Source organism: Apium graveolens, chromosome 4 (assembly GCF_009905375.1).
Source record: "Apium graveolens cultivar Ventura chromosome 4, ASM990537v1, whole genome shotgun sequence".
NCBI classification, from domain to species: domain Eukaryota; kingdom Viridiplantae; phylum Streptophyta; class Magnoliopsida; order Apiales; family Apiaceae; genus Apium; species Apium graveolens.
Window position 1 is genome coordinate 224,876,533 of NC_133650.1, and position 25,446 is coordinate 224,901,978.

General features: G+C 34.5%; 1 protein-coding gene and 1 non-coding gene across 2 annotated transcripts; one reads left to right on the forward strand and one right to left on the reverse strand.

Moving 5' to 3' along the window:
• Positions 1–13,717: 13,717 nt before the first annotated feature.
• On the reverse strand, positions 13,718–13,824 carry LOC141722022 (small nucleolar RNA R71). Its single transcript, XR_012575059.1, has one exon. It is a non-coding gene; the product is annotated as a small nucleolar RNA R71 (small nucleolar RNA).
• Positions 13,825–21,448: 7,624 nt separating this feature from the next.
• LOC141719390 (protein FAR1-RELATED SEQUENCE 5-like) lies at positions 21,449–25,077 on the forward strand. Its single transcript, XM_074521766.1, has 5 exons — positions 21,449–21,509; positions 22,248–23,163; positions 23,295–23,374; positions 23,423–23,553; positions 24,286–25,077. Exons 1-5 carry the CDS (start codon positions 21,449–21,451, stop codon positions 25,075–25,077), a joined length of 1,980 nt encoding a protein of 659 aa, XP_074377867.1.
• The last annotated feature ends 369 nt before the right edge of the window (positions 25,078–25,446 follow it).

Sequence of the window (25,446 nt, forward strand, 5' to 3'; positions counted from 1 at the left end):
CCTTCTGAGTCGATTTTTGATCAATAAATTATATTTTTGACCCGATTTCTGTTTTAAACATACCGAGTCGAACCTTTTGACGAATCGGGTCATATGTGATATGAGTTATATGATATGTGAGATATGTGTTTACGTGTTATGTGAATTATGTGCATATGTGGATCAAGAGTCCTGTGTTTGTCTGTTATATTGATGTGTGGGCTATCGTATGGGTAGACGATAGGCTTTTAACGCGCAGTTCATCGAGTGATTATCGATTAGACGATTAAAGCTATATCTTTTAATTATAGATGCGTGTCTTTCAAAGATGACCAGGACCAGATGGTATGAATGAAGACTGGAGTTGATTATAATGGAATATGTGTTGCAGCACTGCATGGGCAGTAGGCCAAAGGATTAGTAGAATAAAGACGATGATGCCTTGAGACAGAATGTCAGAATAGATGCGTCATTGTGAGTGTGACTAACTGCTAAAACCCAAAGGCAAGTACCCCTGACTTCACTTATCTTTCAAGTGATGTTTATTTTGAATCATATTATGCAAGTATCCCTATCATCACTTAATGTTCAAGTGATATTTATTTTAAATCTTCTTATGCAAGAATTGTTTTCCCTATTCTCAGTTCAAAATAGATAAATATTTTACATATCGTTGAATTAAAATGCTTATCATGCAAGTACCCTCTGCTATTCTATGTTCAGAATAGTAAAATGTCTTTACTTATCAAATTACTGGATTTATAAATGTTTTGGATTTTGAGAAAGATGATTTTGTTGCGAGTATTCCTGCCCAAGTGAATGGGGGAATAAAATTATTTAGGATGTCGATTGATTCGACTCCTTTTTCAATAAAATGGTTTTTAAGATTGGAATGGTTACTGGTTACTGGTTACAGGGTAGGGGATCGAGATATCGGTCCAGCTGTAATATCTTTTAAGGCTAGTTATGCCTTTTCTGGCGCCTTATAGGTACCGTATGTCTTCGGGATACAGGTAGTACCTATATTTACGGTATGGCTGCGGGATACCGGTGTTGTTTCGCGACTGATCATCGGGAACAACATGAAATGTTATTGGTTCCAATCTAAATTGATATCTAAATTTCTTTATTGTTTTGAGAATCATAGAATAAATTATTTATCAACTGATTATGTTTTGGATTAAAAGTACTAACTCTGTTTTGGATTAAAAGTGAATTGTGGTTTTGATTCAGTTTCTGATTTTGTGGATACTTAGTTTGTTGTTAAATATCAAAGGTGGTATTAGTATAGATGATTGGTGTTGACTTCAGTATGGAATATTGTGAGCATCAAAGGTCGTATTGATATCTAATTTGATATGACAGCAAAATAAGTATTAGTATCAAGAGTTCGGTTTTGAGTAAAGTTTATGATTCATTCCATAATCATTGCTTCTTGTTGTTATAATTTACGATATTTCTGTAAATACTGTTTTACGTGTTTTATTCTCGTCAATATTCAAAGTATTGCTGAAGCATTTCGCTCAAAAATATCAAAATGGTTTTGAATACAATTAAGGAATCAATTCTGGGGTTCCTCAACTAAAATTTTATGATTCAGCAATTATGATTTTAAATGTTCTGCTCTAATGCAGATGTCGGTTTTATATCAAAACGACCCTATATTCGCTATAATGATCTTGCTGAGCATTTCTTTCACTCATACTCGCTTGTTTTTAAATTTAACCTTTAGTGAGGATTAGCTTGCGCTGTGTAGCCGCGTAATTCGAGGAAGCAAAGAGGAAGCTTTTGGAAGGTGGTTGGTCTGGGGTTGCGAATTAATGTAAGTTCTTTTGTGTAAGGTTGTTTATATTATATTATATTATATTATAGTTGTGTATTTTATTTGGGCCTAGTATACTTCATTTCGAAATTATACTAGTGGGTTTAGTTTTGAGATTGAGATTTGTTGAAAAGAGTTTTAAAAGAAAGAGAAAATTTATTTATGGATTTTGGATATCTTGTTTGTAGAACTGTAACCTTAAAAGATCTTGGATTAGTTTGGGGTCATTTATGATAAATATCTTCCGCTAGCATTTAATTATTGATTAAACAGGTTGATTTGGATTGAGGTTTCATAGTGACGACCAAATCCTCTGACCCCGGATTTGGGGGCGTTACAGGTTGGTATCAGAGCTGAGGTTATAGTAAACTAGAAACGAGAGTCTGTAGGAGTGTGTATAGCTATGCGAGGACGATTGAGCTTATATCGAGTTCCTATTGGACTATCGGATATAGTACCAACGAGTAAGTTAAGATAGGTGCATTCGTTCGAGATAGTTGTGCTGAGCTGGATGGAACTCCGGGAAGTTGCAAACTTCTATTGTGGAATCTTCCGATACTACGATTCGACGACGATGGAGATTATCGATATCCCTGGAACATGAGGAAGTGTCTAGAAGTGGATAACGAGTCAACAGAATAGTTAAAATAGAAGATAAGTATTAAGACTTTGGCAATACCTTATTTCTATAAATTCTTTTGACTTCTTTCAAAAAGAAATATCAATTAGAAGACATAATCCCTAAGACCAGTTTATTCATTTTGTGCCAGAATTTTTATTCTCTGGACTTCATTTCCTTCAGAAATATTAGCTTTGAAATCTTTTCAGTTTTATTCATTTGATTTTGAATTCTTTGATATTTTTATTCCGACTGAGATGAACACCCCTAACTGTAGGGGACACGAGGTATACCTGTCTGTGTGATATGAGTTGGATGGGACGCCATCACTTGTGTGTATTGTAAATACATGAAGGTTAACAACCTTTAGTATTGTCTTAATTTGGACACGCAATACCAAGTTCGTTTGATCATATTGATCTCTCAGTTATTCTTTTATTTCAACAATACTTTTTCTCAAATTTAGATTTTGGTCCCGTTATGGCATCAAATTCTTTTCCTTTTAAAATTCCATGTTTTTATCATTCCAAATATTCGAAGGTATGCCAATCAAGTTAAACTGAGTTATCTGGGTCAAGTCAAAGTAAGGCGATGTGATGAGATTACCAAGAGCAGCAATGGACTGCGATGCGATTATAATATTAGTGGCTTATAGCGAAGTCAATCTGTTCCTTTATTTTTTTTTTTCTCTCTCTCTCTCTCTCTCTCTTTCTTTTTCTTTCTCTTTCTCTCCATCTTTCTTTCTATTCTTCTTTCTCGCAATCAGTAAGAGTAATTCTATTGAAGAGTTGGTCAAAGGAGGTGGGATGGAACAAGGTGCACAGTGAAGCTCCTGTAAAAGTTTTATTATACAAGGAATACAAGATTTATTTGAAATTATGGAAAATTGAGTTTATTTGGAAATGGAAAGTTGGCTAGAAGATACCTTAGTGCTTTCTTCTGCTGATTCCACGAACGGAATCCTTATATGGGTGTAGATTGTAATATCCCATATTTTCAAATATTATTATTATTATTATTATTTGGAATTATTTATGTGAATTTTGGTGAATTATCTGATAATTGGAATTGATGTTTGGGTATTTATATGTGATATTATTTGAGTATTTTATTTTTATGTGCTGAGAACAAAATATAGATAATTATGATATTTTTCTGGTAATTTTTGGACTGTTAGATGATATTGAAATGATTTATGTAATTATTAATTATTTTCAGAATAATTACAAAATTATTTTATAAAGCCGGAAATCGTCCGACTTCAATTGTTTTTGCATTTTTACAACCCGAAACTCTTCCGAAAACTCCTTCCTAACCCAATCTGATAATTCTGAACGCTTTTCGTGTTTTGACTTTTTCGATCTGGGGTACGGTTTGATCCGTATGACTCCCGACGTGTAATTTTCGATACGCAAATCATTTTATAGTCTGATAACAATTCGTATTCCCAAAAGGCGAGATATTATTACCCCATTTTCGTATAATGTATTTTATAAGAGTCTCTGTTTTTATAATTATTCAAAATTAGTATTAAAATCGTATCGTCTTCTTAGTTACTTAGCGGCTAAGTAACCTATTTTCGGATCTGATATGTAAATATAATTATCGAAATATTAAATAAATAAAATATGTGATGGTTCAGTTAGTTATGTGTTGCTGTGTTATCAATTTTTTGTGAATTATTGGACGCAAACGTTAATTTTAAAATTAATTATTGAGCTGTATGAATTTAATTCGTTTTAAAATGATTTTATTGAATATTTATTCTCATAAATTCTAAAATTGCTCCTAAAATTATTTTTGTTGTTTTATAATTTTATTTATTATTTTTAGGAGTTTATAAAATTTAGAAATTAATATTTTATTGATTATTTATCTTTAAATGATTTTCTGAGTGTATTTATTTGTAAAATCCGTATTTAATTCTAGAATTCTTCAAAAATTTTGAAATTAATATTTTATTAAGTTTGGAATATTCTGAGAATTTTAAAATTATTTTGGTGATTTTGGGATAAATTTTACCTACGCGTTGTTTCGTTTATTCGTTAAAAACAGGTATAAATTGTATTTCAAAAATTATTTTAAAATTATGAAAATTTTATTTTTATTAACTTTTAATTATTTGTGATATGTTATAAAATATTTTGTTAATGTTCGAGTTTAGTTACCGTGAATTATTCGTTAAATAGGTACGGTGCGGGTCAGATAAAGTTTTGTCGCGAAATTTACATGATAAAGATAAAAATAATAATAATAATAATAATAATAATAATAATAACAATAACAATAATAATAATAATAAAAAGGGGGGGGTTTAATCGGGTATAACTCGTTCTCTTTCTTACCCCCGGTTCATCCCTATCTTCTCCTTAACCTCTCTGTCGATCTCTTCCTCTAATTCTCTCTCTCGATTACTCTAGTCTCTCTCTTATAATCTCTATCTCTACCTCTAATCTCTTTATCCCCTCTCTGTTTTCTCTGATTCTTTTCAGATTCTTTCCTTTCCGTGAGTTTCCGGCCGGATTTTTCGGCGACTCCCTTGCTTCCTCTCTTTGAATTGATATACATACGATTATATATATATAAGTGTGTGCTGCTATGTGTTAGTGACAGTGTGTGTGTGTGTGTGTTTTTGCGTGTGTGTATATTTGTGTTGGCGTTTGTGCCTGTGCGTGTGGTGGTCTGTGGTGGTGTGTGTCTTGGTGTGTTACTTTCTTCTGCTGCTGCCATGTTTTCCGGCTAGTATTTCATTTCCCGGTTGTTTTCCGGGCTGTTGTGCTTGAGTTCGGTTGTGGCTTTACTGTCTGTTATTTCCCCAAGTTACTATTCGAATATTAATTTGGGTTTATTGAATTTAGTTGTTTCGCAGGAAAATATTTGAGTAAATTCGTGATATAAACATAACTACGTGCGGAAAATTATTTAATCGATGGGATTTACGTAGGATGCCCGGGATTTACGAGAACTCGTAAATTTTATCATCGTTGACAATGAGTTTTAAAACGAGTCGACGGTGGACTGTGATGACGTTGTTCTGAGTCCTACGATTTAAAACACAAAATACGAATAAAAACTGTAAAATACAGATTAAAACATAGAAATACGGATGATAATGATTAATAATTGTATTTAGTTGGTATTGGTCAAATTGCGAATTGGCGTTGTTAATTGAAGTTGGTGGTTGGATTTTGGGATTGCGATTGATTGTGTTGTTGCATTTTGACGTCGGGATGTTCGACGGGTAGACCGATAAACAAAGGAGACGCTGCCCGATTTTTGGGAAATTAATTCCGAAAATACGAGAACGTAACCAACGATTATCGGAGACGTCGAACGAGGATATATGTATAATTAAATTTTTACGAAACCTAATTATGTGTTAGGACAAGATATGTTTTAGAAATGAACCGTTCGTCCGTTTAATACGAAACGAACGCCTCTAGACTCAGTAAAATATTCCGCTTCCATTAAAAATACTTTTGAGACCCAAATTCTTTTGTCTCGAAAGATCGCTTATTTTACGAATCCTTCTGAGTCGATTTTTGATCAATAAATTATATTTTCGACCCGATATCCATTTTAAACATACTGAGTCGAACCTTTTGACGAATCGAGTCCTATGTGATATGAGTTATGTGATATGTGAGCTATGTGTTTACGTGTTATGTGAATTATGTGCATATGTGGATCAAGAGTCATGTGTTTGTCTGTTATATTGATGTGTGGGCTATCGTATGGGTAGACGATAGGCTTTTGACGCGCAGTTCATCGAGTGATTATCGATTAGACGATTAAAGCTATATCTTTTAATTATAGATGCGAGTCTTTCAAAGACGACCAGGATCAGATGGTATGAATGAAGACTGGAGTTGATTATAATGGAATATGTGTTACAGCACTGCATGGGCAGCAGGCCAAATGATTAGTAGAATAAAGACGGTGATGCCTTGAGACAGAATGTCAGAATAAATGCGTCATTGCGAGTGTGACTAACTGCTAAAACCCAAAGGCAAGTACCCCTGACTTCACTTATCTTTCAATTGACGTTTATTTCGAATCATATTATGCAAGTATCCCTATCATCACTTATTGTTTAAGTGATATTTATTTTAAATCTTCTTATGCAAGTATTGTTTTCCCTATTCTCAGTTCAAAATAGATAAATGTTTTACATATCGTTGAATTAAAATGCTTATCATGCAAGTACCCTCTGTTATTCTATGTTCAGAATAGTTAAATGTCTTTACTTATCAAATTACTGGATTTATAAATGTTTTGGATTTTGAGCAAGATGATTTTGTTGCGAGTATTCCTGCCCAAGTGAATGGGGGAATAAAATTATTTAGGATGTTGATTGATTCGGCTCCTTTTTCAATAAAAAGGTTTTTAAGATTGGAATGGTTATTGGTTACTGGTTACAGTGTAGGGGATCGAGATATCGGTCCAGCTATAATATCTTTTAAGGCTAGTTATGCCTTTTCTGGCGCCCTATAGGTACCGTATGTCTTCGGGATACGGGTAGTACCTATATTTACGATATACTGCGGGATACCGGTGTTGTTTCGCGACTGATCATCGGGAACAACATGAAATGTTATTGGTTCCAATCTAAATTGATATCTAAATTTCTTTATTATTTTGAGAATCATAGAATAAATGATTTATCAACTGATTCTGTTTTGGATTAAAAGTACTAACTTTGTTTTGGATTAAAAGTGAATTGTGGTTTTGATTCAGTTTCTGATTTTGTGGATACTTAGTTTGTTGTTAAATATCAAAGGTAGTATTAGTATAGATGATTGGTGTTGACTTCAGTATGGAATGTTGTGAGCATCAAAGGTCGTATTGATATCTAATTTGATATGATAGCAAAATAAGTGTTAGTATCAAGAGTTCGGTTTTGAGTAAAGTTTATGATTCATTCCATAATCATTGCTTCTTGTTATTATTGTTTAAGATATTTCCGTAAATACTGTTTTACGAGTTTTATTCTCGTCAATATTCAAAGTATTGCTGAAGCATTTCGCTCAAAAATATCAAAATGGTTTTGAATACAATTAAGGAATCAATTCTGGGTTTCCTCAACTAAAATTTTATGATTCAACAATTATGATTTTGAATGTTCTGCTTTAATGCAGATGTCGTTTTATATCAAAATGACCCTATATTCGCTATAATGATCTTGCTGAGCATTTCTTTCGCTCATACTCGCCTGTTTTTAAATTTAACCTCCAGTGAGGATTAGCTTGCGCTGTGTAACCGCGTAATTCGAGGAAGCAAAGAAGAAGCTTTTGGAAGGTGGTTGGTCCGGGGTTGTGAATTAATGTAAGTTCTTTTGTGTAAGGTTATTTATATTATATTATATTATAGTTATGTATTTTATTTGGGCCTAGTATACTTCATTTCGAAGTTATACTAGTGGGTTTAGTTTTGAGATTGAGATTTGTTGAAAAGAGTTTTAAAAGAAAGAGAAAATTTATTTATGGAATTTGGATATCTTGTTTCTAGAATTGTAACCTTAAAAGATCTTGGATTAGTTTGGGGTCATTTATGATAAATATCTTCCGCTGGCATTTAATTATTGATTAAACAGGTTGATTTGGATTGAGGTTTCATAGTGACGACCAAATCCTCTGACCCCGGATTTTATGGCGTTACAAACATGATAGGGTAAGAATCTGGAGGGTTTTGAAAACTTATTCTCATATTCTACAACAATCATGTTTCCTTGCTTCAGCTCCAAAAACTTCAATTCCATTTGGTGTTCTAGATGCTTGGGAAAATAATTTTCAAGGAATAAATTAATGAATCTTTCCCAAGGAATTACCTAGGTTCCTTCAATAGCTCTCTTAGCTTCCCACCAATAATTAGCTTCACCTTTCAACATAAAGTCATCAAATATGGTTTTCTCATTTTCTTCCACTCCTACAATCTCAAAGGTTTTCTCAATTTATCTTAGCCAAATTCTAGTTTTTATGGGGTCAATTATCCCTTTGAACTCCAGAGGGTTCAAGGATTTGAAAGATTTGACAGTTACAGTAGACTGAGTATGTTCTACTCGTGGCCTCCTTGGATCAGGGAGTGGGTTTCGAGTATGTTGTTGCAGGAATGCGAGTAGAAGAGCAGTAGGGTCATTATTGTTTGGGGGTGGATTCTGGTTTTGATTCTGCCCTTGATCTTGATTTTGACCTTGTTGTTCTTCTTGTTGAGGCGGAGTGTTTCCACTCTCTTCCACCTCAAGGGTTAGTCTTGGGTTCTTTGGGGGTCTTCCCCTTCTTTTCTTTGGTGGCATCTTTTCACTAATAAGAAGAAAGACATAAAGTTTAATTAAATTGAACCAGCAGGGTTTAATAGTAGTTATGAAACTCCAATACCGTTACAATATATAAACTAATTAAATCTCAATGAATCTTATTGAACTTATCAAGTCCTTTCGAGAAAATGTATGAACAATATTTATTTCATAATGCTTCTTTTAAAACTAAAGGTTAAAAAGGGGTAACAGTTGAAATCATTGAGATTTCGAAAATATACACTTGGGTTGAGTGTAATAAACAGATTTCAGAGTAAAAACACGTTGAACATTGTTTGTATAACAGGAATAAACCATTACATTTGCAGAGTTGATATAGCGAAAACATTTGTTTTGACGGAATAAAGTCGTTTTGAGGGTTGTGCAGTTGGGGTGAAAATACTTATTTAAGAAATCATGATTTTATGAACACCTTGTGTTTATAAAACAAATTATGGGTTGTCTCTAAAAGTGTTTATAAAGAAATGGTTTAGTTTGGGTCAATACTATTTTTAGAAATATTTTTGTATGAAAACATGAGTGAATTTTTTTTTCTTAACAGAAAACTATGTAGCGGGGTTTAAAGAAAACATTTTATGTAGTGGTGTTTAGAGAAAACATTTTGATCGTTCTTTAATTTGACAAGTTCATTAAGATATGCTCATATAAAATGGAAATTTAATAATGTCATGCTTAAAGGGTAAACAGTAATGTCCCAAGGAAGTGCAACATTATCATAAATATATCCCATAATAATCATGAGTTCGATACAACAATACATAATATCAAGTTTGTCCCATAAGTCATAATGTCATCAATACAATGATCCTGAAAAGCATAATACATGATAAGTCTCTACTATACAAATGATCTAAAAGTCAAAAGTCAATATATGTCCAGAAACTCGGAACTGTAGCATAGCAAAAAGGGTACAATCCTATCATCATCTCAAAGTCATCGACTCTACTGTACTCGAGTCGGAAGCATCTAATATGTAATGGGTCAACAAAAGGGGTAGGAATGCGCAAGTAATATATGCCAATCCTCAAAAGCAAAAGTCATATCCACTGGATCATATTAATGTGGACCGAACAGCTCGTCCACCCGCTGTAAAAACTCCTCTCGGGTCCGATCAATCATCCGGGTAACAGTAGTCCTATCAGCGGCTCCTGAACTCGTAGATGGCATCTCAACAATCTCTGTCTGCAGACTAGCGATAAAAGTGGTGGCATTCTGATGCATAATCTCTCAGGAAAAACTCCTCCTAACAGAACCTGCCTCAAGTGAAGGCACAAATGGTCTCTCAGCAATCAGTCTCATCAGGGCATCTCCGTTAGAAAGCACCTCCCAATATCTAGCATATACCTCATCATACATCTGTTTAAGCTCCTCATAAAGAAAGGCAGGAACGGTAGCCACTGGATAACCTCCTATAACAGCAGTCAGTAACGAAAAACCCTCAATAAATCCACCTAAGCCTGCAGTGGTAGGGGCAACATGAATAGTAGGAGCAAGGGGTGCAGTATCACACACTGGCATCTCAGAAAGAAATGGAGTCATAACTGGAGAAGGTGGATCAATATCCATATCCAAAAGCTCAGGAACAACTCAGAGTCCTACTGGTGCTAAAATCTAGGTAGACACATGTTCTAAATCAGCAGTAACCATAGTCTCGAAGCGGTACATATCAGCAATAGGCATAACTAGAATCTCTATACTCAAATGTGTAATCTCTAGTAGCTCAGGAAGGAAATGAGTCTCTAAGTCAGCAACCAAATGATCCTCCTCACGAGGAGTCATGACAATAGTTATCTCCATTGTAGTTGGAATCATAAGTGAAGGAATAGGAGTCAAGTCAGGTAGACTAGTGAAAGTAGGGGTGACATCAGCAGGCTGGTTCACTGGATCCTCCATAGCAACAGGAGAACCAAAAGCCTCATCACGGAGTGGGGAATCTGTCAATTCAATAACAATAGGTGGGGCTCTAGGTGATGCTGGAATCTCCTGGATAGACAAGTCCTCGATATCACTAGATATAACTATATTAGCCTCATAAAGGTCTTTATCTGAACTAGAACCAACACTCTCTCCTGGAAACGGAGTAGGTGACCTATCTCGAGCTGCTCTGTAGTCTGACATCTGAATCATAAGAATAAAATAATTAGGAACCTTCAATATAGTATTCTTTAATTGGAAATTTTAAGTCAAGGGGTCATTTTCTCGTTGATCCCTATCTTATCTTCAAGTAATATACTCTAGTAATTATAAAATACTCTTAACTATACTCTCTTGTATACGGTTATATTTCTAAGGTTCGCATTCCTAGTAAATATAACTACAGCTCTGATACCAACTCTTTGACGCCCCCAAATCCACCCTTTCGTAGATTCAGGTCGCCACGATATCAAGCTTCGCACACCTGTATTATTACAAACCACATATATATATATATCATTCATTGTAGACGCCACTTCAAAGATCTCAGGACCGAGTCTCTCTCACAGACCTCTTTATTACATACACAATAGAAACCTACTACAAGTTTGGATAGTAGTTTTACTTTATTACAGATTATAGTGATTATATAGCAATCCACTAGATACTGTCACCACAAACATGTTCCTTCCCCTTCCTCCGCCTTGACTGATCAGATGGTCTGTCAACCTCATTCTTCACTGCTTTGGAGAATACAAGAATAGCAAGAGTGAGCAACCGAGTGCTCAACAAGTATGACTGACTATCAGATTAAAATAATGAAAATAGGTGCCAAAAGCAACAAAATTTTAAATTCCAAAAGGAATAATCAACAACATATCACAAATGTAATAAAAAAGCTCTTATCCGGCACAATACCACTTGATTCAAGATTAACTGGTCATTTTCCATCCCCATTACATCAATGATGTGATCAACTATCATAGTGTATGTTAAGTGGCATTTATGTCCACTTTGAATGCTCTATAAAGGATTGAATTGGTGTTTTTATACTCGAGTTATTTGTGTATTTGATGTGTTTTGTAGTGTTTTTGCATTTCAGGCATAGTTGAAAGAATTAGGAGATTTAGCATTATTTTGGTGCTAAATTGGTGCTAGCAATGTGTCCACGAAGTTTGCTCATGGATTTCCATCTCAAACCATCCAGAAAAAAAAATTAGAGTTTATTCTAAAAGGTCAGCGCGCCCGCGCTATAGTAGCACGCGCCCGCACCGGGTGAACAGAATGACAGTGCGCTCGCGTTGGTGAAGCGTGCGGCCGTGCCAGGTCGGGTTTCAAGAATCCTATTTTGAATAGAAGATTGATTTCTGGACTTCTCTGCTGATCAGGGCTGCTATATAATGATTACTTAAGATCGTTTTTATAACAAGACGTACCAGAGCTTAAGGAGAAGACAACAAGAAGACCTATAGCACAATTCAACAAAGTTAAAGACAATCTAATTTATTCTTGTGATTCTTTGTTCTAAGTTGTAATCTTGGATGCTCGTTTCCTGTTTTGTTGAGCCTATACTCTTGTTTAATGTACTTGGTTTATTATAGTATTTATAAATACTTAGTTTATTATACCATGCTTTCATCGGAACCCACGGCGATGATGAATTCGGTTATGAGCTAATCGTTATCGTGGGGTTCTAACGGATTTACTTATGGATTTCTTTAATTAAATTGTTTTGATATCTTAGTATGTGGTGATTGTATGATATCCTAATATTGGTTGTGCTTATTCGTCTTATGAGCATCGCGAACTTATAAGATAGCATGTTAATCTCTAATGAAGCGATAGTGAATTTAGAGGTTTAGAACTTGCCATGCTATCATAGGTTCATGTATTTATTATGCATGATTCATAGTTAATTTTAACCATCTTACTTACCTTATATAATCACGATAGATAACTTACACATTAAACCGTTATGTTGTCAAATTCTATATATATAGGGTCTCAATATAATTGGTGTCTATTCAGCTTCTATCTCTTTTGTGGATGTCTGGTACTAGGGTATTCGCGCAACGAAAGTTGGCGTTTACTAGTTTCGTGTTATCTGATTAGTGTCATCACCATTGCATGCTAAGGTTAAGAACAAGAAGGCTATTGAATGAAGTATTTAATGAAGTTAGAATACCATGTTTATGTTATATAAGTTAATCAACCTTAATTCTCTTAGTTAATATTAGTTAGTATAATCTCTTAGTAATAAACAGTCTCAATTTGTTATCATCTTAGCATTGAATAATAACCATACCATTGTTGCATAAGTACATTGATTGAAATTAACTTAAAAGAGTCTCTGTGGGAATGAACTAGAATTAATTCTATATTACTTGTGATCGCGTATACTTGCGTGAATATTAGCACGTGTTTTCGTCCTAACAAATTTTTGGCGCCGCTGTCGGGGACTATTGGTTAATTTTTAGTTTATGTGCTTGACATCAGTGGTTGTTAAAGTTTATTGACTCGGATATTTTACTTACTTGTTTGTTTGTTTGTTGCTTTTTCAGGTACTCTAGAGAGCATGTATGCTAACGCGTTCTTAACTTCGAAAGAGAACACTGGAAAAAGCAGTGGAGAAAGTTGAAGAAGAAATCTTAGTTGAGAAAGAAGAAGAAGCTCTTATTGCAATGGGTGAACGAGAAGCGAATACAAAGGCTTTGATGGACTATTCTCAACCAAAGATCAATGATATTCAGTCTAGCATTGTCATACCAGCCATCGCGTCTAACACTTTTGAAATCAAAGCTAGCACGATTCAGATGGTTCAGAACTCGGTTCAGTTTGGAGGTTCTCCGACTGAAGACCCCAATATAGATATTAGAGATTTCATCGAGATCTGCGACACTTTCAAATTCAACAATGTCTCTGAAGATGCTATTAAGTTGAGCTTTTCCCATTCTCTCTTTGGGACAAAGCTAAGTGTTGGTTTCATTCTCTACCACCAGGCTCTATAACTAAGTGGGAAGATCTTGCTCAAAAGTTCCTTACTAAGTTCTTTCCTATGGCGAAGGCATCTGTAATCAGGAATGATCTTACTCAATTTGTGTAGTAGTCTAGAGAGTCTTTGTGTGAGGCTTGGGAGCGATATAAGGAGATGCTTCGAAAGTGTCCTCACCATGGGATGCCTGACTGGATGATCATTAACTATTTTTACAATGGGTTGGGTGCTACTTCTAGACCCATGCTTGATGCAACATCAGGAGGAGCCTTATGGGCCAAAAGCTACGATAAAGCTTGTGAATTGATTGAACTGATGGCTGCTAATGAATACCAAAACCCAACTCAAAGGCTACCTTAGGGCAAGGTAGGAGGAATTCTGGAAGTAGATGCAGCTACTGCTATAGCTGCTCAGCTTAAGGCTTTGACGATGAAGGTGGATTCTTTGACTAATTATGGAGTTAATCAGATTACTAGTGTCTATGAGCTTTATGCTGGTGCAAATAAGATGGAGCACTGTGTTATTTCTAGTGAATCAGCTCAGTTCGTGAGCAACTTTCAGAGGTCGCAGCAACCAGTTTCAGCCACCTATCATCTCAACAATCGTAATCATTCTAACTTCCAGCTAGAGCAACACTCAGAACGCGGTACAACAACCTTATCAGCCATATGCAGCAAAGCAATACAACCCTCCTGGTTTTCAATAGCCATAATATGCACCAAGACAGCAGCTTCAGCTGTAACAATCTAATGAAAAATATGAATTGGAGGAGTTGAGGCTCATGTGCAAGAGCCAAGCGGTGTCTATGAAGACCTTGGAGAATCAAATTAGTTATATTGCCAATTCCTTGCTAAATCGTCAACCTGGTACACTCCCTAGTGACACAAAAGTTCCAGGCTAGAGGGAAGCAAAAGAGCAGGTTAAGGCAATTACATTGAGGTCTGGGAAGGTTGCAAATCCTCAAAAATCTCAAGTTTCGGAAGATGAAGCTGTGGCTGAGGAAGAAGGGCAGAAGGAAGTAGAAGTGGAGCCAAGGAAGATTACTATAGAACACACTCCTCCGGAGGGTAATACAGGGAAGAAACAGATCTATCCTCCACCTCCTTTTCCTAAGAGGCTGCAGAAGAAAAGGCTGGATTAGCAGTTTGAGAAGTTTCTGGAGGTGTTCAAGAAACTTCACATCAACATACCTTTCGCTGAAGCTCTTGAACAAATGCCTAGTTATACGAAGTTTATGAAAGGTATTATCTCTCAAAAAGTGAAGCTTGATGAAATAGAGACAGTTGCTCTCATGGAGGAATGCAGTGCTGTGCTGTAACAAAAGTTGCCTTCGAAGCTTAAAGATCCTGGAAGCTTCACTATTCCTTGTACCATTGGAAAAATGTCATTTGATAAATGCTTATGTGACTTGGGGGCTAGCATCAATTTTATGCCTTTATCTATCTTCAAGAAGTTGGACTTACCTGATCCAAATCCTACTTATATGACCTTACAGTTGGCCGATCGCTCTATTACATATCCACGAGGTATTGTGGAGGATATCTTGGTCAAGGTGGACAAACTCATCTTTCCGGTAGACTTTGTAATTCTTGATTTCAAGGAGGATAAAAAGATTCCCATAATCTTGGGAAGGCCATTCTTGGCTACTGGAAGAACCTTGATATATGTGTAGAAGGGTGAGCTCACTATGCGAGTACTGGATCAGGATGTGACTTTTAATGTGTTCAATGCCATGAAATTCCCTACTGATAATGAAGAGTGCTTAAAAGTGGAGTTGGTCGAGTCCGTGGTTACTTCAGAACTTGATCAAATGCTAAGGTCCGATGCCTTAGAAAATGCCTTGTTGGGGAATTCAGATAGTGAAGATGACGAAGGTGATGAGCAGTTGCAATATTTGAATGCTTCTCTTTGGAAGCGAAGGCTGGATATGCCTTTTGAATCTCTTGGATAGGAAGAGCTGAACAAGTCTCCAAAGCGCCTCAAGCCATCTATTGTGGAAGCTCCTACACTTAAGCTTAAACCATTTCCTGAACACTTGAGGTATGAGTTTTTAGGTGATGCATCTACTTTGCATGTTATTATTGCATCTGACCTTTCAGGTAGTGACTTGATAATTTAGAGATAGTTCAAGTCGGCAATTGGATGGACTATAGCAGATATCAAGGGAATCAATCATTCTTATTGCATGCATAAAATTCTGCTAGGGGAAGGTAGCAAGCCTACTGTTGAGCAACATAGAAGGCTTAATTAGATCATGAAAGAAGTTGTGAAGAAGGAAATTCTCAAGTGGCTTGATGCAGGAATCATCTATCCCACTTCTGACAGTTCTTGGGTGAGTCCAGTTCAGTGTGTGCCGAAGAAAGGTGGCATCACAGTTGTTGCTAATGAGAAGAATGAGCTCATTCCTACTCGAACAGTCATGGGGTGGAGAGTTTGTATGGACTACAGGAAGCTGAACAAAGCCACGAGGAAGGATCACGTCCCTCTTCCGTTCATTGATCTGATGCTTGACAGGTTGGCTGGGCATGAGTACTATTGTCTTCTGGATGGCTATTCGGGTTATAATCAGATCTGCATCACTCCAGAGGATCAAGAAAAGACTACCTTCACTTGTCTGTTCGGTACTTTTGCCTTCACAAGAGTTTCTTTTGGGTTGTGTGGTGCACCTGCCACATTTCAGAGATGCACGATGGTTATCTTCTCTGACATTATTGATCTTTATATGAATAACTGCATATGTTGAGATGTTGCTCATCGATTGGTTTAGTTATTATGAGGGGATCGTTGCATTCATGTTTGTTTCATTCATACATTTTTATTTCTTATTATTTGAGTCTATTTATGCTTGAGGACAAGCATCGGTTCAAGTTTTGGGGTGTATTAAGTGGCATTTATGTCTAGTTAGAATGCTCTATAAAGGCTTGAATTGGTGTTTTATACTTGAGTTATTTGTGTATTTGATGCATTTTTATAGTGTTTTTGTATTTCAGACATAGTTGAAAGAATCAGGAGATTTAGCATTGTTTTGGTGCTAAATTGGTGCTAGGAATGTGTCCAGGAAGTTTGCTCGTGGATTGCCATCTCAAACCATCCAGAAAAATAAAAATCAGAGTTTTTTCCAGAAGGTCAGCGCGCCCGCGCTGTAGTAGCGCGTGCCCACGCCGGGTCAACAGAATGACAACGCGCTCGCGCTGGTGAAGCGCGCGGCTGCGCCAGGTCGGGTTTTAAGATCTTGTTTTGAATAGAAGATTGATTTATGGACTTCTCTGCTGATCAAGGCTTCTATATAATTATAACTTAAGATCGTTTTCATAACAAGACGTACCAGAGCTTAAGGAGAAGACATCAAGAAGACCTATAGCACAATTCAACGAAGGTGAAGACAATCTAATTTATTCTTGTGATTCTTTGTTCTAAGTTGTAATCTTGGATGCTCATTTCTTGTTTTGTTGAACCTATACTCTTGTTTAACGTACTTGGTTTATTATAGTATTTATAAAGACTTAGTTTATTATACCATGCTTTCATCGGAACCCACGGTGATGATTAGTTCGATTATGGACTAATCGTTATCGTGGGGTTCCAACGGATTTACTTATGGATTTCCTTAGTTAAATTGTTTTGATACCTTAGTATGTGGTGATTGTATGATATTCTAGTATTGGTTGTGCTTATTCATCTTATAAGCATCGCGAACTTATAAGATAGCGTGTTAATCTCTAATGAAGCGACAATGAATTTAGAGGTTTAGAACTTGCCATGCTAGCATAGGTTCATGTATTTGTTATGCATGATTCGTAGGTAATTTTAACCATCTTACTTGACCAATGTAATTAAGATAGATAACTTGCACATTAAACCGGTATGTTGTCAAATTCTATAGACATATAGGGTCTTAATATAATTGGTGTCTATTCAGCTTCTATCTTTTTTGTGGATGTCTGGTAGTAGGGTATTCGAGCAACGAAAGTTGGCGTTTACTAGTTTCGTGTTATCTGATTATTGTCATCACCATTACATGTTAAGGTTAAGAACAAGAAGGCTATTGAATGAAGTATTTAATGAAGTTAAAATCCCATATTTGTGTTATATAATTTAATCAACCTTAATTCTCTTAGTTGATATTAGTTAGTATAATCTCTTAGTTATAAACACTCTCAATTTGTTATCATCTTAGCATTTAATAATAATCATACCATTGTTGCATAAGTACATTGATTGAAATTAACTTGAAAGAGTCTTTGTGGGAATGAACTAGAATTAATTCTATATTACTTGGAATCGCGTATACTTGCGTGAATATTAGCACGTGTTTTCATCCTAACAGTGTACCGCCCTCCTGCGAATCTTACGCTCACCCGATCACAGTTCGTCGTAAGAACGCCTAACACACACTTACTAGAATAAAAGAAAGGCTAACATCTTAACCCTCGGCTGCACTCGAGACGAATAAGATGTCCACACATCGGTCTGTCACAATAAATACCGTGGTTTAAATTCCCCATTGACCAGTAGAGATGAACACATCCCGATTCAATTCTCAATTCACGTCACATCACAATGTTTGAAAATCCCATCACATATTCTGGTTCAAACAATAAACCAGTCTCTTGTTTAATAAGGATATTAATTTAACATCGATATGAATGATATATCGATAAGCTCCAAGCTCATGGATTATCTCGAATAATGAGAATAACCATGTCGAACAAAAATATCGAATGTTTCCGAAATATAAATAGATTCGAAGGTGTTTATATAAGAATAGAAAGAAAGAATAAATAATCAATTTATCAACCATGAACTTTGGAAGGGTTCGATGAATTGATAAAAGATAAATTCAATTTTTTAAAAGGAATTAAATAATCAATCTGACTGATGAATCGATGTAAGTTCAAGGATGATTTAAACGAACATAGAAATTTATATTCGTCTTAAAGAAACTAAGTTAACTGTCCTGAATGATAGTAGCAGTCAGGAACATAAATACATGTTATTATTTTGTTATAATTAGGGGATTTAACAAGAGGACTAAATCAGGAAATTTTATCGAAAGAAAATAATCACCAATGAGGTCTCCAAAATTTAAATATGTAATATTCACCATCAATAAGAAAAATATATAAGTCAAAAATAGGAAGAGAGCAGAGAAAACTTACCTTATTTCTGATGATAGAGCACTAGCAGGAAAAGTTCACATTTCCAGATTAAATATTCCCAACATCATTTACTTCTAAAAGGATTATTCATACAATATTTTAGTATAAGTCACCAGAAATAATCAATTTGATGAGTCTTAGATATTAAATAAATATTGTGATAGCTTAACCACTTAATTCTCAAGCACTTGATTTAATAATTCAATTTCCGCTAAGCTTCAATGTTTATTACATCATTTCCCGGGGAAATTTATCCCAACTTAAAAATAATTTAAATATTATAATATTACAACTGCCTCTTAATTATATTTATTGAATATTCCTTCTTTTAAATAACATAATAAGGACAATATCCCAAATGATAACATATTAATTATCCACAATAATATATACTGATTTAATTACGTTACTTCTATAATATCATTTTAATGATCCAACATCAATTTCTATATCGTTCTACTTTAATTACTAATTAAATCCCGATTAATATTTACCAGCTGAGGCAAAACTTCGAGATAAAGCCTATAGACAATCTCAATTAAATTCTCGAGTTCAACAATTATTTGGATAATTTAATAATTTAACAAGCTCTAATTAATCAGATTAATTTATTATTTATCGAGTGTTAGAATTTATCGAGTCAATCGTCTGTTGTAACTTAAATATAATCCATATAAGAAAGTAAAAATACCCTTGTTATAAATTTTAAATTAATTCAAATACAATCCTAATACATGAATTATACTCTAGTTTTACATCCAAATTTAATTCAAAATACATTTGAAATACAATTTTCATACCATTTGAATACACTAACATTTTAATTTTAATAAATTCGAAAATACTCATCATCTCATTCCTCAACTTAACTCCACCATCCACCACCAGCCATGGCGGCCACCGGCGGTGGTCCGGCCACCTCTAAAAATAATTATGATTACTGATTTCAATTACCCATTGTCCGATCTATCCCTTCCCCAAGTCGGATTTTTCAGATTATAATCCGAACCCATTTTCCTGTCAACTCCGATAACTCTCTCTCTCTCTCTCTCTCTCTCTCCTCTCTCGTCTCTCGTCTCACCTCTCCCTTTGCTCTCTCGCTCATCCCGTCTTTCTCAGTCACCTCTCCACCACCACCGTCGATGGTGGCGGCTGCTTTTTCTGTCACACACAACACACACACGCACACGCCCATACACACATCGATATACGCACACAAATCAACACACCATAACTCATCCCTCTTCTTTCCCTCCGATTTCGACTGTTTCACCGCCGCCACTCCACCCAACCACCGCTGTTGCGGTTGTGTTAACCACCTCCGTTCATCCCCCTTCAATCCCCCTCAAAATAATACTCCTCCAATTTTATTCAGTCAGAAACATCAATCACTTCACCCTTCTATCAAAATAAATATAAAATCCTAAATTTTATTAAGAACCCTAGTTTTTATTATTTTGGGTTGGGTAATTTAACAAAGCAAATATAGCCTCAAATTAATTCTACCAAAAATATAATCATGCATAGGTTTTAATTTAATTATGATCAATTAACTATCAAAATTAGTGCATAGTTGATCATATCTAATTTTAAGAAGATTTAGAATAACAAAATAAAAATATCCAAAAGAGAGAATGTGTTCTTCCTTCTTTTAAGAAAATTGGTAGTGAGATCAATAACCCCAAATCTAATAATCTTCAATTAAACCAAAATCTCAAATCACTACATTGCCTTCTTAATCCACAAGAATATTGCTATAATTGGATTGTGTAAGTTGAGTAATAATGGGAAAGAAATACCGGGAGTGAGTGATTAAAGATATATATATATATATATATAGGGGGTTACTCCAATAGAAACCAATTTTGAATAGAAACTAGAAACCAAATAATTTTTAAAAAAAAACTAATTCGAAATATAACACATATGGTATGCAAATCAATCGTTGAGAGATGTAGAAAAATTTAGTGAAATAGAATTTTAAAAAAAACTTACGGTTTGATGGGAAAAATCAAATTAAAAACGGAGGGGAAAAGCTGAAATTGGGTGTGGGAGGGTGCAGAGTAGTTGGGTGGGGTGATTTAGGGGGGACCATTAGATTAGGTAGATCTAATGGCTTAGATTAGTTCCTAGATTCTATTTTAATTTTAGTTTGTATTTGATCATTCCCCTATATATATATAGGCCTTTCATCCATAGAGGTCCATTTTATATAGAGGTCCATAGTGGACTCTCTCCTTTAATCTCAGCCCTTGGATTAGCTTAAAAATTAATGGTTCAAATTTGTTTTTAATTAAATATAAAAGTTTCAGGACAAAAAACTTTCTGACTGTTGGAACAGTTACTGTTACACGCAAATACACGCAACTTCTTCCGTTGAAATTTCCGGCGATCTTTCCGGCGATTTCGTTACATTTTATGACGAGCATTTTCATCAAAGTTTGTTGCTTCTGTGCCGTGTTCTCTCTTATTTCATATTATTCATTATCTTCAATTTAATCAGGAAAAGCTTCTTCTTCTTCGAATCAATTTCAAGCTTGTAATTTTAGAGCAGTTACATAAACGTCGTTGTTGCATTGATAGTTTCCTGACGATCTTCATCCGCCTTTCCAGTCGAATTTTTCTTCTATTTTTGATTCTATAGGTTAATATGGAGTCTTCTTCAAATCAAACTCAGTTTGATGCTACTGTAGAATCTCATTCTAAATCAGGTTATATTTTTAATGTCTCACATTTAATTCTCTTGTTTATATTAATTGAATGTAGTTTGATTGAGACATCATTCTAATTTATGATTTAATATTACTAATTTTCAGATGAGTTTCATTTTGTTTATATTTGCTTAAATTTTTATTTGATTCTATAGATTTGTTGTTAGATTTACTTTATTTTTGTTTAGTATTAGGCCTGATTCTAATTTATTATACAACTTAATCTTTTCACAAAAAAATTCATCATAAAATGATTTGATTTGTGAGTTTTTTTAATACTGGCTATCACCATGTGTTTATTACTACATTTTTTGATTCTAATACGTCTGATTACATATTGATTTTCTGTGAAAAAAGTTAATAAATGATTTTTATTATTTAAGATGATTTAAGTATCTACAGTAGCATTAAATAAAATTTTGTAGTCTATAATAGAATTAAATCATTATTCAATCAATTTTTGTTTGTGTTGTATGTCCATACATTTATAGTTTTAATTTTAATTATATTCTATGCTTGAGATTAAAAAAGAACACTTGATATATTTTACTAATCTTGTTAGTTGATTCTATGATTTTAAAGGTTAATATGTAAAAAATTTCTGTGTGTTTGTCTTATGTTGTCCTGGGTATGTATAAATGTTTATGTTTATTCATCTTCGGACAAAAGTGATACATTTTTGTAGTTTGTCCTTATTTGTTTGATATTTTATTTGAATTTTCTACTTTTGTCATGTAGGAAATATTACAAATATTGAAAATGTTGATATGGTCGAAGACTTTTTTGAACCTGGTTGTTATAAAATGCTTGAAGAGTTGGTAGAAGGGTTTGATGAATCTTTTAATAGGACCACTCAAGTTTGGATTCCTAAAGTCGCTGACATTAAAGTCAAACCTTATGCTGGTCAGCGTTTTAAAGATATTGATTCATGTTTTAATTTCTACACTGAATATGGAAGGCATAGTGGTTTTAATGTTCGCAAATCATCACATAAAGTGAGGAATGGTATTATTGTGACAAAGTATCTTGTTTATCAGAAAGAAGGTACTCATGAAACTGTGATGTCAAAAAATTCTGCTTCTAAGATAGAATCATCCCATTCATCTAGTACTGTTAGTAAGGAAGTTAGGCGGAGGAAAACAGTCACCAAAAAATGTGGCTGTAGTGCCAAAATTATTCTGAAGTACATTGGTTCTGATAGCCCTGATAAATATGTGATATCTTGCTTTATAGATGGTCATAATCATCTGTTAGCTTCTGAATCGGGAAAAGAGTTTCTTCGTGCTAATCGAACTATGACTGCATTTCAACGCCACTTCCTTTTAAATGCTGTAAAATCAAATATTGGGGCTTTTAGGGCTCATACCATGTACAAGTCCTTATTCGGCTTATATTCTGATGTTGGTCCTACTGCTGTTGATTTTCAAAACTGGATGAGAGATATCAAGGTGTATATTGGAAAACATGATGCATGTATGCTTCTTCAGAAGTTCAAGAATAAGCAGGAGACTTCAGATGGATGGTTTTTTTACGAGTTTCAGACAGATTCAAATGGTCACTTAACTCGTTTATTTTGGGCTGATATTCGTGGTCGTAAAAACTATGAAGTTTTTGGAGATGTTGTATCTTTTGATGCTACTTATCGTACCAATAAGTAAGGACAAACAAATTTAATTATTTTTTTTAAAAATGTTTATCTACTGTACTTTAGGGTTTTTTGAGTTCTTGTCCATTTGAGATAAATGAGTCCTTGTTAAATTATTTTTGTTTTTATTTGTACTGTAGGTATGGCATGGTTTTTGTGCCATTCATTGGCATTGACAATCATTGGAAGAGTTGTACTTTTGCCTCTGCTTTGCTTAATAGTTAGAATGAGAGTAATTTTACGTGGTCTTGTGAAATGTTGCTTAAAGTTTTTCCTCGTCCACCAAAGTGCATAATCACTGATCAGTGCCCTGCCATGAAAGTTGCAATTTCTAAAATATTTCCTGGTTCTGTTCATCGATACTGTATGTGGCATATAATACAGAAGTTTCCGGGCAAGGTATATTCTGTTTTTATTTAGCTTCAAATAAAAATGGCATGTTATAAACATATAATGATGCTTGTTTATGTGCTTTATCTTACTGAACCGGTACTCTAAAAATTATTTGTTTTGTCGCACTCTTTGTTTATCATATTTCCAGTAGACTTTTAAGCTATATTGTATTTAGGGATACTAGTATGCTTAATTAAAGTGCAATAACACACCAAGAATAATAGATTATATTGTTTTAGATATTATATTTTTTTCCTTTATTTCCAAACAACTGTTAAAAATGTTGTGTTAAAACAAGGCTATTTTGAATGCTCCTTCAGGACTTTATGTTATAATTGACCCTATTGTTATTTCGTTCAAATCCATGAGCCACAAAAAAAGTTTTTACGGTAAAAGTTGCTACAATATTTGGCACCAAAGTGTTGTCTGGTTCTTTAGTGTGGGATGATTGGTAGTTTCAAGTGAGGAGTCCTGTTGTTGCATATTCTATTTTATCCTCCTAGTTTTACTCATCATTTACATTGATTTCTCACATTTGATAAACATCATTTGATTAAATTACTACAACATTTTACTTTTTTAACTTATTTCATTATAATTTTAATAAGAAATGATTTGTTTTGAATCAAAACCATAAAAATCAACTTCACAAAGTGTTGTAGCTGATCTTAATTTCTTATGATTTGTTAATTTTACTCTATATTCTGACTTGCGCTTTCAACGTTTTTTAAAATATAGGTTGGACCTGTATTTTGGGCTAAATCCGGATTTATGGACAAACTAAACAAATTTATATGGTCATCACAGTTGACAGTAGCCGAATTTGAGCAAGGATGGAATTCTGTGTTGAATGAATTTGGATTGAGTGAGCATATATGGTTGAAAGATATATATGCAATGAGAAAATCGTGGATTCCTGCTTTTTTCCGGGACAAGCCAATGGGAGCACTACTTAGAACCACATCAAGGTCAGAAAGTACCAATTTCTACTTTAATCACTTTGTCCAGAAAGGAGACACACTTTCTGAATTCTATATGTGTTATGAGAGTGCAATCGACAAAGAGATTCATGAAATTAAAAAACTTAATGATGGAGACACATGTGTTCCACAATGTGTGACAGAAAAGCAAATTGAGAAGCATGCAACTCATCAATACACTCGTACCATATTCTATAAGGTTCAGAAACAGATTAAATCAAGTTGTTTTCATATTAGTTTGGCAAGCCAACCAACCGTTTTTGATGGTGTTAGTAAATATGTTGTTCGAGATAAAAGTTTTGATGAAAAATACTTTGAAGTTGAATTAAATTTTCAGAAGAATGATGTTGACTATTCTTGTAAACTATTTACAAGAGTCGGTTATCTCTGTAGACATTGTTTCTATATTTTAGGGCTTTGGGGTGTGGAAAGAATACCGCATCAATATTTGTCTACTCGGTGGATGAGAAATGCAGAGAAAAGGTTTTCCAAATTGAAATTTGGAAATGAGATAGAGAATAGCAATGGTGCTATTATTAGAGATACATGAAAATATTGACAGAGTTTCAAGGTTGTTTTGGTAGTGTTTCAAATGATATTGGAGGATTGAATTTTATGTTGGAGGGAATGAGGTCTTTAAAAATCAGCATTGATGATAAATTTCAGAGTCGTGGTGTTTCAAAAGATGATATTCTACAAGAATGCTTTGGTGTTAGACCTTCTGGTACAGGCACTGTTCTTCCTCCACTCCAAATCAATAACAAAGGAAGCAGGAAAAGAATTGCTAGTGCTGCTGAGTTGAGTCGTGATGGAAAAAAGAGAAAGTTAAGGATTTGCAAGACTTGTAATACCGAAGGATACCATGATTCGCGAAAATGTCCAACTAAAAGTATCCACCATCAGAATAATTCTTCTCTTC

Bases quoted from the DNA above. Each gene is read 5' to 3' on its own strand.
- LOC141719390 (XM_074521766.1), top strand. From the start codon at position 21,449: ATGGAGTCTTCTTCAAATCAAACTCAGTTTGATGCTACTGTAGAATCT. The intron at 23,164-23,294 runs GTAAGGACAAAC...TTTGTACTGTAG, and splicing joins GCTACTTATCGTACCAATAA to GTATGGCATGGTTTTTGTGC. The intron at 23,375-23,422 runs GTTAGAATGAGA...TGTTGCTTAAAG, and splicing joins TGCCTCTGCTTTGCTTAATA to TTTTTCCTCGTCCACCAAAG.